The following is a 15490-nucleotide window of genomic DNA, read 5'->3' as shown; positions in this document are numbered from 1 at the left end:
GAAATGAACCTATTTCTAACATGTCTCAGGGAAATATTGTGAATGGTGGTTCAAAAATCGTTACTTTCAAAGTAAATTTCCTTTTATGCAAGATGAATTCTGTTATGAACAATGAATTTCTTAAATCACACAGCTTTTAACTCTCATTTAAAACTTAACACTTTGAGGACCGGCCACTTTCCAGAAGACCAAACATTTCTGTCATTATTTTAAATTTTACAGGCACATTTGTGTGATGTATCTTATAGTGTAACACGTGCAGAAAAATATCAATATTACATGTAAAAGCTTAGCTTCTCTAGTAGCTTATTAGTCTTTGATATAAATGTTACACGAGAAAGCTTAGCTTTTCTTGTAGCTACACTATGTATATTAATTTAAACATATTAACTTTTCCCATATGTGTATTTGCACTACTTAACAGTGATGTTGCTATTGCTGACTACGTCATATGTCCTATGCTTTGAATATCTGCTGTCATCAGCTGGCGAGATCACGTGACATGAGCCATGATTGGCTTACAGAAGCCTATCTCAATTTCAATGCTTTGGAAATGAACATGCTGTGTTTGGTGGAATTAGAATTTATACAATTGTATAATATGCAGCATACATGTTGCTGCACGTCAAAAGTCTTTCCAAGACTTTTTCCTGTGCAAGCCTCTTCATCTCCCAGTACTTACTGCAACCTACATCCTTCTGAATCTGCTTAGTGTATTCATCTCTTGGTCTCCCCCTACGATTTTTACCCTCCACACTGCCCTCCAGTACTAAATTGGTGATCCCTTGATCCCTCAGAACATGTCCTACCAACTGATCCCTTCTTCGAGTCAAGTTGTGCCACAAACTTCTCTTCTCCCCAATTCTATTCAACACCACTTCATTAGTTACATGATCTACCCATCTGATCTTCAGCATTCTTCTGTAGCACCACAATTCAAAAGCTTCTATTCTCTTCTTGTTTAAACTATTTATCATCCATGTTTCACTTCTGTACCCATACAAATACTTTCAGAAAATACTTCCTGACACTTAAATCTATACTTGATATTAACAAATTTCTCTTCTTCAGAAACGCTCTCCTTGCCATTGCCAGTCTACATTTTATATCCTCTCTATTTCGACCATCATCAGTTATTTTGCTCCCTAAATAGCAAAAGTCCTTTACTACTTTAAGTGTCTCATTTCCTAATCTAATTCCCTCAGCATCACCCGATTTAATTTGACTACATTCCATTGTCCTCGTTTTGCTTTTGTTGATGTTCATCTTATATCCTCCTTTCAAGACACTGTCCATTCTATTCAACTGCTCTTCCAAGTCCTTTGCTGTCTCTGACAGAATTACAATGTCATTGGCAAACCTCAGAGTTTTTATTTCTTCTCCACAGATATTAATTCCTACTCCAAATTCTTCTTTTGTTTCCTTTACTGCTTGATCCGTATACAGATTGAACAACACTGGGGATAGGCTACAACCCTGTCTTTCATGCCCCACCACTCTTATAATTGCCATCTGGTTTCTGTACAAATTGTACATAGCCTTTCACTCCCTGTATTTTACCCCTGCCACCTTCCGAATTTGAAAGATAGTATTCCAATCAACATTGTAAAAAGCTTTCTCTTAGAATTGTAGGTTTGCCTTTTCTTAATCTCTCTTCTAAAATAATTTGTAGGGTCAGTATTGCCTCGCGTGTTCCAACATTTCTAAGGAATCCAAACTGATCTTTCCTGAGGTCGGCTTCTACCAGGGCCATTCTTCTGTAAAGAATTTGTGTTAGTATTTTGCAGCCGTGTCTTATTAAACTGATAGTTCAGTAATTTTCACATCTGTCAATATCTGCTTTCTTTGGTATTGGAATTATTATATTCTTCAGGGTGTATATGACCCAGGAGATCCGGGAAAAACCTGGGAATTTTTTCATCCTGGTGAAAACCGGGAAAAACCCGGGAATTTTTTAGAATTCCAAGAACTTTTCATTGGTTTACTTTTCAGTTAAATTTTTGTGATTTTTGACTGGTAAGAACCAATACTCTAACAAAGGATATTACTGTATCCCGCTTCTGCAGAATAATACTGCAGCAACGAAGCATAAACGAGAGGGGGGGAATTAAATAAAATGTCAGTCGCAAAGGAAATATGCCATAGACAACAATAAAACACAACAATAAAACACAGTGATCATATAAGCGTCTGCCAACAGCAAAGTGTGTCAAAGGCTTTAGGAAGACTATGCGATGCTTCCTAACAACAAATTGCCTCCGATGAGTATGACGTGACAGCTGTTTACATTAGATTCGTTTGAGCAATTGCGGCAGGCTCTTGTGCATGTGCAGTTGAGTCGACTATGAGTAGTACCTTCTACTGCTTCTGGCTACAGATGTGTGGCTAGGCGCCACTATCTAATATTGCCCTGGTTTGGAAATATCGGAGATCCAGGGATGATCCACAGAGCAGTCTGTGTTGTAGTGGGGAGGTGAGGAGTCTTCACGTAACCTGTGTTTACGTTTAGTGATTTTACTGTTTCCTCTTCATTTACTGCTCTCACGTCAAATGAGAACAAAACGGATTTATGTGGCCGGCAGTTATCAAGTGAATTAAAATATGTTCACATAATTACGGAAGGCTAAAATAGGTTATTAATTTCAGGTTTTGTTTCCATCTGACAGTCAAGCATTAATCGCCTTGCAAGTGTTTAATTTCACACTGTAGGCTAGTTTCAACTGTTCGCTGCATTTCAAGTGCACGTTTTCCATCTTCTAGCTCGTATGGCATTATGCCATAATAAAGAACCAAACATGAGATAAAACAGTACTGGTACTCAAGAAAATGTACAGCCGATTCTGGATAAACGAATGTGCACTTTAAGCTGAATTATGCATTAGCATGGTTCACGAAATTCTGATGCTCTTGAAGTATCCACTGATGTCGTTTCTTTTATGACATAATGCAAGATCTTTTAATGTTTTACACGTATGAACATGCGGCTTCCTGAGTCATCGTAGCTGCGCAGGCACTGTGACACCTGTTATCTGGCACTCTCTGGCAACTGCTGAAACGAACCAATTTCTAACAGGTCATGGGAAAATATTGCGAATGGTGGTTTGAAAAGTATTACTTTCAAAGTAAATTTCCTTTTACACAAGATGAACTATGTGAGAGAATGTACGATGAATTTCTTAAATCACAGAGCGTTTGACTCTCATTTAAAAATCAACTCTTTGAGGACAACCATCTAGAAGAATTATGAGCCCAGAAGGTCAGACATTTACGTCGTTATTAAAATTTTTACTGGCACATTTGTGTGATGTATCTTAAAGTGTAACGCGTGCAAAAAGATCAGCATTATATGTGGAAGCTTAGCTTCTCTTGCAGCTTATTAATTTTAGTGACCAATATTATTTGTGAAGGCTTTGTTTTTCTTGTAGCAACACTATGTATATTAATTTAAACCATTAACTTTTCTTATTTGTGTGTTCGCGCTACTTAAGAGTGATCTTGCTATTGGCTGACTACAGCACGTGTCCTATGCTGTCATCAGCTGGAGAGATCACGTTACATGAGCTATGACTGGCTTATAAAAGCGAGTCGCAATCTCGATTTCTGTGCTTTGGAAAGTAACATGCGGTGTTTGGTGGAATTCGAATTTATATGCAGCGTACATGTTGCTCCACATCAAAGATCTTTCCAAAACTGTTTCTTTCCCCCTAAGTTAAGCTTTCTAAAGTGCCGGAAAATTCCACGTCGGTGTATAAAACCATAAACATTCAAAGTATTGATCAGTTTTACAGTGCCGAGGAAAAGTATACTGTCACTTAACACAGAGAAAGTGCATTTTCACCCGGGAGAAAGTGTATTTTCAACCGGAAAATTCGGGAATTTGTTTTCCTTGTCCATGTATACACCCTGTTCTTCTTGAAGTCTGCGGGTATTTTTCCTGTGTCATTCATCTTGCTCAACAGATGGTAGAGTTTTGTCAGGGCTGGGTCTCCCAAGGCTATCAGTAGTTTTAATGGAATGTTGTCTACTCCCGGGGCCTTGTCTTAGTTTAGATCTTTCAGTGCTCTGTCAAATTCTTCATGCAGTATTATATCTCCCATTTCATGTTCTTCTACATCCTCTTCCATTTTCTTAATATTGCCCTCAAGTACATCACCCTTGTATAGACCCTCTATTACTCCTTCCACCTTTGTGCTTTCCCTTCTTTGCTTACACCTGGTTTTCCATCTGAGCTCTTGATATTCATACAAGTGGTTCTCTTTTCTCCAAAGGTCTCTTTAATTTTCCTGTAGACAGTATCTATCTTACCCTTAGTGGTATTTGCCTCTACATCCTTACATTTGTGCTCTAGCCATCCCTGCTTAGCCATTTTATACTTTCTGTCAATCTCATTTTTGAGACGTTTGTATTCTTTTTGCCCGCTTAATTTACTGCATTTGTATATTTTCTCCTTTCATCAATCAAATTCAATATCTCTTCTGTTACCCAAGGATTTCTACTTGCCCTCGTCTTTTTACGTACTTGATCCTCTGCTGCCGTCCCTATTTCATCTCTCAAAGCTACCCATTCTTCTTCTAATGTATTTCTTTCCCCAGTTCTTGTCAGTCGTTCCCTAATGCTCGCTCTGAAACTCTCTGTAACCTCTGATTCTTTAAGTTTATCTAGGTCCCATCTCCGTAAATTCCCACCTTTTTGCAGTTTCTTCAATTTTTAATCTACAGTTCATAACCAATAGATTGTGGTCAGAGTCCACGTCTGCCCCTGGAAATGTCTTACAATTTAAAACCTGGTTCCTAAATCTCAGTCTTAATGCATTGCATTGAAGAGGAATGGACATCTCCAAAAAGGGCTCTCATAGAAGTTGGAAAGGAAATTGCAGGTAGAAAAAAGGCAGCTACGAAGAAATCGGGGATAACAGATAAAATATCTAGCTGATCCACAAAAGAAGAAAGTACAAAAATGTTCAGGGAAATTCAGTACTACAGAAATAAGTCACTTAGAAATGAAATTAATAAGAAGTGCAGGGTAGCTAAGGCAAAATAGCTGCATGAAAAATGTAAAGAAATTGAATAAAGATATGATTGTCGGAAAGATAGGCTCAGCATATAAAAAAGCCAAAAAAACCTTCAGTGAAATTAAAAGCAAGGGTGGTCACATCAAGAACAATTGGAATTCCACTGTTGAATGCAGAGGAGAGAGTGGATAGGTGGAAAGATTATATGTAAGTCCTCTATGAGGGGAAACACTTGTCTGATGATGTGATAGAAGAAGAAACAAGAGTTGACAAGGAAAAGGTAGGGGATCCAGTATTAGAATCAGAACTTAAGAGCTTTGGAAGACTTGAAGTCAAATAAGGCAGATGGGATAGATAACATTGGAATTTCTAAAATCATTGGGGATGGTGGCGACCAAATGAATATTCATGTTGCTGTATAGAAAATTTTTGAGACTGGCGATGTACTGTCATACTTTCGCAAAAATATCGTCCACACAATTCTGAAGACAGTAAGAGCTGACAAATGAAAGAATTATTGCACAATCAGCTTAATGGCTCATACATCCAAGTTGCTGATAAGAACAATATACAGAAGAATGGAAAAGAAAATTGAGGATCTGTTGGATGAAGATCAGTTTGGCTTTAGGAAAGGTAAAGGCTCCAGAGAGGTAGTTCTAACATTGCGGTGGATAATGGAAGCAAGACTGAAGAAATATTGACACACGTTCATTGGATTTATCAGCTTGGAAGAAGCACTTGACAATGTAAAATGATGCAAGACATTCAAAGTTCTGAGAAAAATGGGGGTAAGCTATGGGGAAAGACAGGTAATATACAATATGTACAAGAACCACGAGGGAACAGTAAGAGTGGAAGACAAGGAATTAAATGCTTGAGTTAGGAAGGGTATAAGACAAGGATGCAGTCTTTTGCCCCTACTGTTCAGTTTGTACACCGGAAAGGTAACGACATAAATAAAAGAATGGTCCAAGATTGAGATGAAAATGCAGGGTGAAAGGGTAAGGATGTGTTCAATGGAATGGACAGTCTAATGAGTGCAGAATGTGGATTGAGAGAAATCGAAGAGAGATTGTAAGTAATGAGAAGTAGCAGAAACAAGAACAGCGAGATACTTATCAGAATTAGGGATCATGAAATAGATGAATTTAGGGAATTCTGCTACCTGGGCAGCAGAATCATCCATGCTGGATGGAGCAAGGAGGTTGTAAAAATCAGACTAGCTCTGGCAAAAAAGGGCTAGTATCAAACATAGATTTTAATTTGAGGAAGAAATTTCTGAGAACGTACATTTGGAGCACAGAGTTGTATAGTAATGAGACACAGATTGTGGGAAAACCGGGACAGAAGAGATGTGGTGCTGAAGAATAATATTGAAAATTGAGTGGACTTATAATTATAAGGTAAGGAATGAGGTTGTTCTCTGCAGAGTCTGTGAATAAAGAAACATATGGGAAAACACTGACAAGAAGAAGGGGCATGATGACAGGAAATCTGTTGACATGTCAGGGAATAATTTTCGTGGTACTAGAGTAAGCTGTAGAGGATAAAAACTGTAAACGAAGACAGGAATTGGAATACATCCAGCAAATTATTGAGGGCGTAGGTTGCAATTGCTACTCTGAGGTGACAATGTTGGCAAGAGGAGGAACATTGTTGGCAAAGGGCATATTGCAGTACAAGCTTAGAAAATATCGATATTTATATGGTCAGTGGTCTATTTGTGAATAATGCTGTTGAAGTTATAGTGTTGGAATAATATTATCAGAAACTACCATCTAAGTGTCACCAACTGCCCCATTTCTTTCTCTTTTAACAACTGGAAAGTTGGAACTAATCTTCTGTCACAGATAGTGTTAATATCTATATTTTCTATTGTGTAACGCATATTATAATTTCAAAAGTAAATTCAAATACTCAAAATAAATATACGAGGCATGTTCAGAAATTAAGTGTACTAGACATTCATATTTTTTGGAAAATTGTATTTTAAAATAAAAATTACGGGATATTGTTGATACACTTGTTGATTATTTTCCCATGTAATCTCCATCCCATTGAGTGCTTGGTGAACTGTGGCACAAACTTCCTTATGCCTTCCTCAAAGAACTCTTATCGCCAGCTCATTCCCCCATGTCAGAACATATTTTAGCACCTGTTCATAAGATTAAATTTTAATTCCACTAGTGTGTACTTTCAGGGAGGTGAAAAGATTATTTGAAGGCACCAAGTCCGGGGAATACGGGGGTGATAGGCTAAAACCGTATGAGGATGGGCATTGCCACCAAACAAGCGCAGTCCTCCTATCAGTATTTCCTTCTGTTTTAAGTGTTCCCTTAGAGTTTTTTTACGGTCTCTAAATATCATTGTGCATTGGTGGTCTCCACCTGAAGCAGAAATTCGATGAAAATTGTTGTTTTGAATTTTTTGGCAGATGGGGAATTGGTGTGACAGCACTATGATGACTGTGTTTCTGTCTCAAGCATGTAATGAGCCAGCCACATTTCATCTCCAGTCAGAATAGTGCTCAGAAAGTCGTCACCTTCCAATTCAAGTCAATCAAGAAATTTGTGGATGCTATTGACCCAGTTTTTCTCATACTGCTCTGTCAGCTGTTATGGGACCCGTCTCGCGCACAGTTCCCGGTATCCCTCCATTTCTTTGAGTGTCTCATACAAGAGTGTTCCGGAGAATTGTGGAAACCTCACAGAAGTATTATCCACTGTCAACCGGCTGTCTTCATGAACAGTTTCCTCAATTTTTTTGCACCATCTCATCAATCAAGATGGGAAGTCTTCTCACTAATCTGTTTGTCATGAACATTTGTTCTGCCTCCATTGAAATCTCTACATCACTAAACACACTCATTCTGTTCATAACACCTTTGTTGGAAACCGTCCTGATTCGCAAAAAAATTTTGGTAGGTGTTATTCATTTCAGGGATCGCAGCATGTGGCTCGCACATGGCAGGTTTTCTTACCATCTTCTTTCACGCAACTGGACACTAAAACTTGAGATTTTGTACTACCATGTTCCTGTAATGTTCACACTTGTCAGGGGATTCCCCTATACCACTCATGGTCACAGTTCACTTACTTTCTGAAGATGCCTCTAATTTAAAAAAGAAATAATACATCTTTAAAAAATACACACATAGTAACATATTTTATTCTGATGTATCCTTGTACTATTCAGTGCTTAAAAAAAATTTGACCTTTGTTTGTTCATCAGTATACATGTTTTCCACAGCCCTATGTGCGACTTCTGGAAGGCCGACATCCATGTATCTCATGGGTAGAGAAATTTGTGCCAAATGATGTGACGATAGGCTGCGACAATGTGGCCAGTCTAATTGTTTTGACAGGACCAAACATGGGTGGAAAGTCGACATTAATGAGGCAATTGGCCCTCCTTGTCATAATGGCCCAGATGGTAAGTATTTCTGTGAAGTTTGTTTTAATTTTAGCTTCTGGTCAAGATAATGCTATTTATGTAATTAAAAAAAGTTTCATTAGCTGCAACATTATTTCAATAAATGCTATACAGACATCTCTTATTTGTTCATTGCTGTATTTTGAAACATCATTTACTCAACAGGGATAGTTTATTTTAGAACTGCCTCTTAGCAGAAGCTGGGTAAGCAGTGTTGTGACATGAGCAGTTTAAAACATAAACAAACATGTACTTCTCATTCAACTACGTTATTTTTTATTTGCTATTATGACCTCAGTGCAATACTGTAAAATCTGTAATGTGATAGTGAAATTAAATTTGTTAAATGATTCTCACATTATATATGTAGTTCTGGTTCAAGTAAAACTAGAAGTAACACTTTGATATTTGACATCTGTGGGTCGCATCTCTCTAATAATTAGGTGTATACATGTTCTGAAAAGTACAGCTTCAAAGTTTTTGTACGATATGTGGGATGTTATTTAAGATGCTCCAGATAATAAATTAAAATCTAATGTTCTCACTCTTGCATCTCAATTACCTATACTATGAAAGTTTTAATTTATTCTGTACTGAAATTTGAAGCTGTGCAGGTCTACTAAAAAGCACTGAAATGTTGGTTTTATTTATTAAATACAGCGCTCAATGTGAAATGATAGTCGCCCCTGGAATGCTGTTACTTCCTTTCTCATATCCTCTCGGTAAGTGCTTAGAGAACAATGAAGTGTACTAGAATCTGATTATATGAATATCTTGCCAGTGCTACATTAATTTTCACCATTTTTAGGATAAAGTGAGCCGCTGTGAAACCACAAATCTACCTTTCATTAATTAGATAATGTTTGCTTGCTTACACACACATTTTATCCATGCATCATATAATAGTAACACATACTTTCACCACATGAATTAACCATTATGTGCTCATAGCCTCATTGGTAAAAACTTTATACAGGGAAGTTGCACATCCTGCCACTGTAGTATAATAAACCACGCACTGAACAACATGTTTTGGAGAAATTGTTAGTACAATGTATCACAAACTACATATATTCGTAATGCATGCATATAAATAAGAAAAACATCAATTATGGTCTATTAGTTTGTAAGGTGGTGGTGGTCCCTTCTGATGCTAATTGCTAGTGAGAGAAGGAAAACGGTGTCACAAAGTTAAAGCATTTTTAATTCTGTTCGCAAAACTTGTCTGGTAAAACCAGTGATTGAGGACAGAGGCTACACTCACCACATTCTTTTCGACACAGATATACCTTATGTATTTGCTTTCGACATCTTTGTAATAGCAAACGCCGCACTGCAGCACTCGTGTTCAAGCACAGAGCCATCGTGGTATCCATCCCGTCCTTGAAGGTTGAAATCTAACCTACTTCGTACCTCGATCCCATCGAAAACTGACAAATGATATCAGATGCACAGTGACGAAGCTGTCGGACGGGGTTATCGGGCGACTTTGGCGACGGTGTCTGACATCCGTCATCGGTGCCGCTGCGAATGCAGCCTAATACCAGCTGTGCGTCAATTGCATAATGTGCTGGGCAACCATCATGCTGAAACAACATACATTGTCTAATGTTCAGAGCAGCAGAGTGCACAGCACATGCCACGTAACTTAGTGGGTCTCGATGCCCAGAATAGAGGTGGCGAAAAATAACATAACTGATAGAAACAACCTGTTATTTAATAGTAGCAATTACTGTCATAACCGCTCATCTGCTACTACCAGTTATTTCAATAACAGCCAACAGTGCCACACGTCATCTGTTTACCGAAGATTGTACTATGCTTTCGCATCAACTGAGATCTGGCTATGATGGAGAGGGTTAGACCATGTGGCAAGTGTTCTATACACCAAGGAAATAACTGTGAGACTGCATGCCATCTGTGGATAGTAATGTATACTATTTCGTGTCCTCTCAGTACTAACGATTAAATAAAGATATGTCGGAACAGTGGCTGATAGGAGCGGCTGTAAAGGCATTGCACATTTAAGGTCATTTCCTTGAGTCATCACTCTGTGTGTCAGTTTAGTTTGGGTGGGCAGTACAAATAATTACCATTAGGAATTCGAGAGACTGTGGATATAACTATCAGAGGTCAGTATTTTTTTCTGGCAGTTATTGTATTCACTCACAGTTCTTGTTCTCTGGCAGTTAACAGGCTACCACTACAGATAACCTGGAAGTTGGTAACTGTGTTCCTGACTCCAGTTAATGGTCGTAGAACCCGATATTTCCGGAGAGGATAGTTATTGGAGTGAACAAAATATTTGTGTACTGCTATGGAAATAACCACTGGCCATCAGCGTGCCATTTCTTGTAGTTCCGAAACAGGTGTCACACTCTTTCGGCCTTTGGTTGCGTTAGAGGGCACTGGCTTTCATTTCGTGTACTTGGTTTTCTCTATGTTGTTGCCACTAGACTAGTAGTACTAGCGATAGTCTTATACGTGAAAATCCATTAAATATTGTTAAGAGTATGCTACATGTTAATATTTTCTAAGTGTTTTACACTTACTGAAATGTTTGAGTCTTGCAGATGATCTAAAAATGGAAAATAGTTGAATATCTTCTCAAAGTATACCGTATCCCTATTGCTTAGTGGCATCATTATGGTAAAAGTGCCGGTTCTCGATCAGATCAATCTCATTAAATTGTATCTTATCAACTTGTCTACAAAAAAACCTGTGCAATTTGGTGAAACATTACTTGATGGCTTTACTGAGAGAAAAATGAGTCTTCTCAGTTTGTACATATCCATTGCATATGGGCTTTTTTTTTATTTAATTAGTTTGTAGCCATTGACTTTGAAACATTTTCTGCATAGTATTGAGGATGTCAGTTTGTATGGGAAATTGTACAATGGTATATTTATATTTCGTCTGACACATGTACGGCAAATTAACCATTTGATGGAGGCATATTTGGATTGAATACAGGTATGCTTACAATGCTAATCAGGTCGGATACTTTGTCAGTGATATTTAATAAAAGTATGGATCTACTTATATTAGGGCGTACTAGTACTTGTGCATACTACATGAACGTTTTTGAATAATATATGCCTTTTCTTTTCAAAGAGCTCGAGTCAGTTCATTTTCTGTTATGTAAGCAACACTAAGAACCTTTGTTAGGTGCACTCATTGCTATATTGAGGTTCTGTTACATGCAAAACATAGCCCTTCATTTCGAGTGCTCACCTGTCTCCTCCATGAATTAGTGTGTTACATATTCAGACATTTAAATGTCATGATATTAAATTGTAAAAAGAAAAAAAAAAGGTCAAAGTAGGCAGGTGATGTTGACAGATGAAGTGTTTATTATTGCCTCATATGTCTGATAGAAGGGGGGAAAAGAAAGTGAAACATGCAATCGACTGGTATTCCTCAGGACAGGAAATTATGTTATTGTGAAATTTCTGAAAATATTATGCAAATTTGTATCCCCTCTATTCACTCTCACAATCTTGATAACTGAAGAAGAATTAGATCAACCACGTAAAAAAGGTGTCATAATGATGCCTGAGGTGTTTAAATATGTTTCCCCTAAGAGATCAACACAACCAATCATCCACTGGAATTCTGTGTACAATAATGCCAAATGTAAGAGATACATGACAAACTGAATGCTCGGAGGAATGTAATTTAGTCATTCTCCCACCAAAAAATTAAAACTCTCACAGTAGCTGTAGAAATTGAGCAGTTTTCCAAATCTCACATAAAATTTGGATTAGCATACTCACACTTCCCTCAAATGGACTATCTCGTACAATAGTAAATGAATCTGTCACATTACGTATATTTTTGTGTTGTATTACAAGCCCGTACACTTATTCTATGAAGTGAACAGCACAAGAAATTAAGCTTCGAATTTTACCTACAGTATTCAGCTTACATATTAGTTCATACTTAAAACAGCACATTTTTAACATTCCACTTAAACAGTGCTGTGGCGAAGTTCTGCGTACTTTCTGTTGCAGCTACGAGGATAATATTTCTAATAGTGACCAATAATGTATGTACATGTAATATGGAACGCCAGTAACTGTCCAGACATCAACTGAAATGTACCGGACAGTTAATTAGCTAAAGTTATGGCACGATCCATACGATGAGCCTGCCACTTTGCGCTACTCACAGTTATAATTATACTCAAAACTAAACTGATGGATTCCACCTACTTTGTTATTTAACTGTAATCCCATCTGGAATATTATTCCAAAATAACCATTTGGCTCACCTCTAGCCCAGAAACACTAGAGCACTGTATAGTCCAGTGCTTTAAGAAGCACGGATACATCACTTGACGTGCTAACCAATATCATTGCGTTAGCCGTAGCATGCCCTTGAGTTAATTTCATGCTGTGTGGAGCGAGTTTACAACTTGTTTTAGCGTTTGGCGTGGCGTTCTTTCAAAAGTTATTTCAAGGCAGTATGATCAATATAGGTGGCAAAAGCAAATCACACCCAGTATTACACAGGTAGATAAGAGAGATAGTGTTTAGCATGTATCGTTCCTTAGATGGGAGTCTGAAGTGGCATCCGTGTCTTATCAGAAAGCATCTCCTGGTGTTGCCAGTTACCAAGAATGAACAGTGGTGGTGTGCTGTATCAGGTTGAGAACTGTTAATGGATCGCCAATGAAGCCAGCAGAGCTGAAGAGAATGGATCACCTATTTTTATATTGCCCAATAAGTGCCGAAATCAGAAGAAAGTGAGCTCAATGATTTCAGCAAGAATGTGTTACGGTGGGAAATTTGACAGTTGAATATCCTATGCCTATGTTCATGCGTGAAAGGAACTGACAGTTTCAACGACAGCAAATCTACCATGCTCAGAATATTAAGGAAAATGGGATTTAAATACAGAAGAACCAATGAAGAAGGAAGATACTCTTTGAGAGAAGTGGCATTGTAGCAGCAAGAACAGTGTTCTTGAGATCAATGCATGAAATAAAACAAGCTGGAAAGTCACATATTTATTATCTTGATGAAATGTACATGCATCATGACCATTGAAGACCAATGTAATGGAAGACAAGTGAGGATTTTGGAGGCTTGAAGGTTCCTGTAGGCAAAGGGGGATACCTTATTGTCTTCAAGCAGCGGTTGTACAACAGCTACTTCAGTACATGGCAGGGAATTCTGTTATTGTCATTCGCAATGCGAGTGTGCACTCTGTGCAGTGAATAAGACTCCTGCTTCGAATACCAGAAAGGATGAAATTATTTCATGGTTGTCACCTATTCCTCACACTGCGTCACAGACCAGGACACAGTTACTTATCGCACTTAACAATATATATGAACTTGCAAAACAGTCTGGTCATGGAGTAACCACGTCATCACCGTATCATTGCCACTACAATATTATTGAGCTGGTATGGTTGCTCAAGTTAAAGCCCATATCGTAGAAAGAAGTAGCACCTTCCGGATTGCTGATGTTGAGAAACTCACACGTGAAGCAGTGAACAACAAAACTCTCTCTGGATGGGTAAACTGCACCAGACATTCAGAAACACTCCAGAAAGAAGATTTTAAAAAGGAAACAAACAGACTCAGCGATGGAGCCTTTCATAATTAATCTTCATGATTCTGATTTGGCTGAATCAGAGAGTAAAAGTGAAGATGATGTTTTGGGCTAACCGTGTCAGTACTGCTTTGCTTGGCTGGTAACGGACTGCAAAAAATATTTTTATTCCTTATGCAGTTTTGGTGTGGACCTTGCTTAAAGCTTTTCTTTGTCTTCAACAATTCACCAGTTTTATTGTGAACTCTAAACTTCAACTCCTGGCCATAAAAATATGTGAAATTTATTTTATATAAAAACAAAGATGAGGTGACTTACCGAACGAAAGCGCTGGCAGGTCGATAGACACACAAACATACACACAAAATTCAAGCTTTCGCAACAAACTGTTGCCTCATCAGGAAAGAGGGGAAGACGAAAGGAAGTGGGTTTTAAGGGAGAGGGTAAGGAGTCATTCCAATCCCGGGAGCGGAAAGACTTACCTAAGGGGGAAAAAAGGACAGGTATACACTCGCACACACGCACATATCCATCCACACATACAGACACTTCCTTTCGTCTTCCCCTCTCCTTCCCTCTTTCCTGATGAGGCAACAGTTTGTTGCGAAAGCTTGAATTTTGTGTGTATGTTTGTGTTTGTTCGTGTGTCTATCGACCTGCCAGCGCTTTCGTTCGGTAAGTCACCTCATCTTTGTTTTTATATATAATTTTTCCCACGTGGAATGTTTCCCTCTATTATATATGTGAAATTTATTTTGTATTTATGTTAGACTGCTGTCTTCACGTTTGAAACAGTAGTTAGTCGTTCATTCCACGTGATATGTCAGTTATGCCAGTGATTAAATATTCTAATACCTTCTTCGGAAATTTGTATTGGAAAGATTTTCGAAACCTGGTCACGCTTTCCTCGAGATTATTTCCAACAACCAAAAAGTGGAAACTTGTTTTATGTATGTTTGATAATAACTATGTATAATAGAAACAATATCAGTGACAATTCTAAATTATTTGATATAAATGAGGTATCTAAGAACAGAAAACATTGCTTTTTTAAAAATTAATTGTTTTTAATGTATGACAGACCATAATATATTTTCTGAAACAAGATTTATTCAGGTATGTGCCGAAAAGAAACGATACATGTAGATCGCCCAGACGGTTGCTAGGCTGCAGTCAGAGTGGCTCTGACATCTGTCGTCAGAGGCCATCGCCAGAGGTCACACGATAACATCATGGTCACATTGCATCCAATCTCATTTGTCAGTTTTTGATGGGATCGAGGAGGTTAGGTTAGAATATATTTTACATACGAAGTAGGTTACATTTTAACTTACAAGTATGGGACGGATACGACGCCGCCTCTGTGCTTGGAGATGAGTGCTGCAGTGCGGCTTTTGCTCTTACAAGCTGCATGTAAATGAGCTGTATCTGTTTCGAAATGAACATAGTGAGTGCTGTACACACTGTCCTTGGTTACCAGAATTAC

At 38.1% G+C, this 15490-nt stretch overlaps 1 protein-coding gene across 1 annotated transcript in view; it reads left to right on the top strand.

The window, feature by feature from the left end:
* LOC124620346 (DNA mismatch repair protein Msh6) overlaps positions 1-15490 on the top strand; it is a 198657-nt gene that overhangs the window by 141827 nt on the left and 41340 nt on the right. Inside the window, exon 17 of the mRNA XM_047147020.1 lies at positions 8261-8443. Within this exon, the coding sequence (XP_047002976.1) occupies positions 8261-8443 (183 nt within the window). The remainder of the gene's footprint in view (positions 1-8260; positions 8444-15490) is intronic.

This window comes from Schistocerca americana, chromosome 6, assembly GCF_021461395.2.
Source record: "Schistocerca americana isolate TAMUIC-IGC-003095 chromosome 6, iqSchAmer2.1, whole genome shotgun sequence".
Classification (NCBI taxonomy): Eukaryota; Metazoa; Arthropoda; class Insecta; order Orthoptera; family Acrididae; genus Schistocerca; species Schistocerca americana.
The sequence above is the reverse complement of the archived record's forward strand: the minus strand, read 5'-3'. Positions and strand labels throughout refer to the sequence as shown.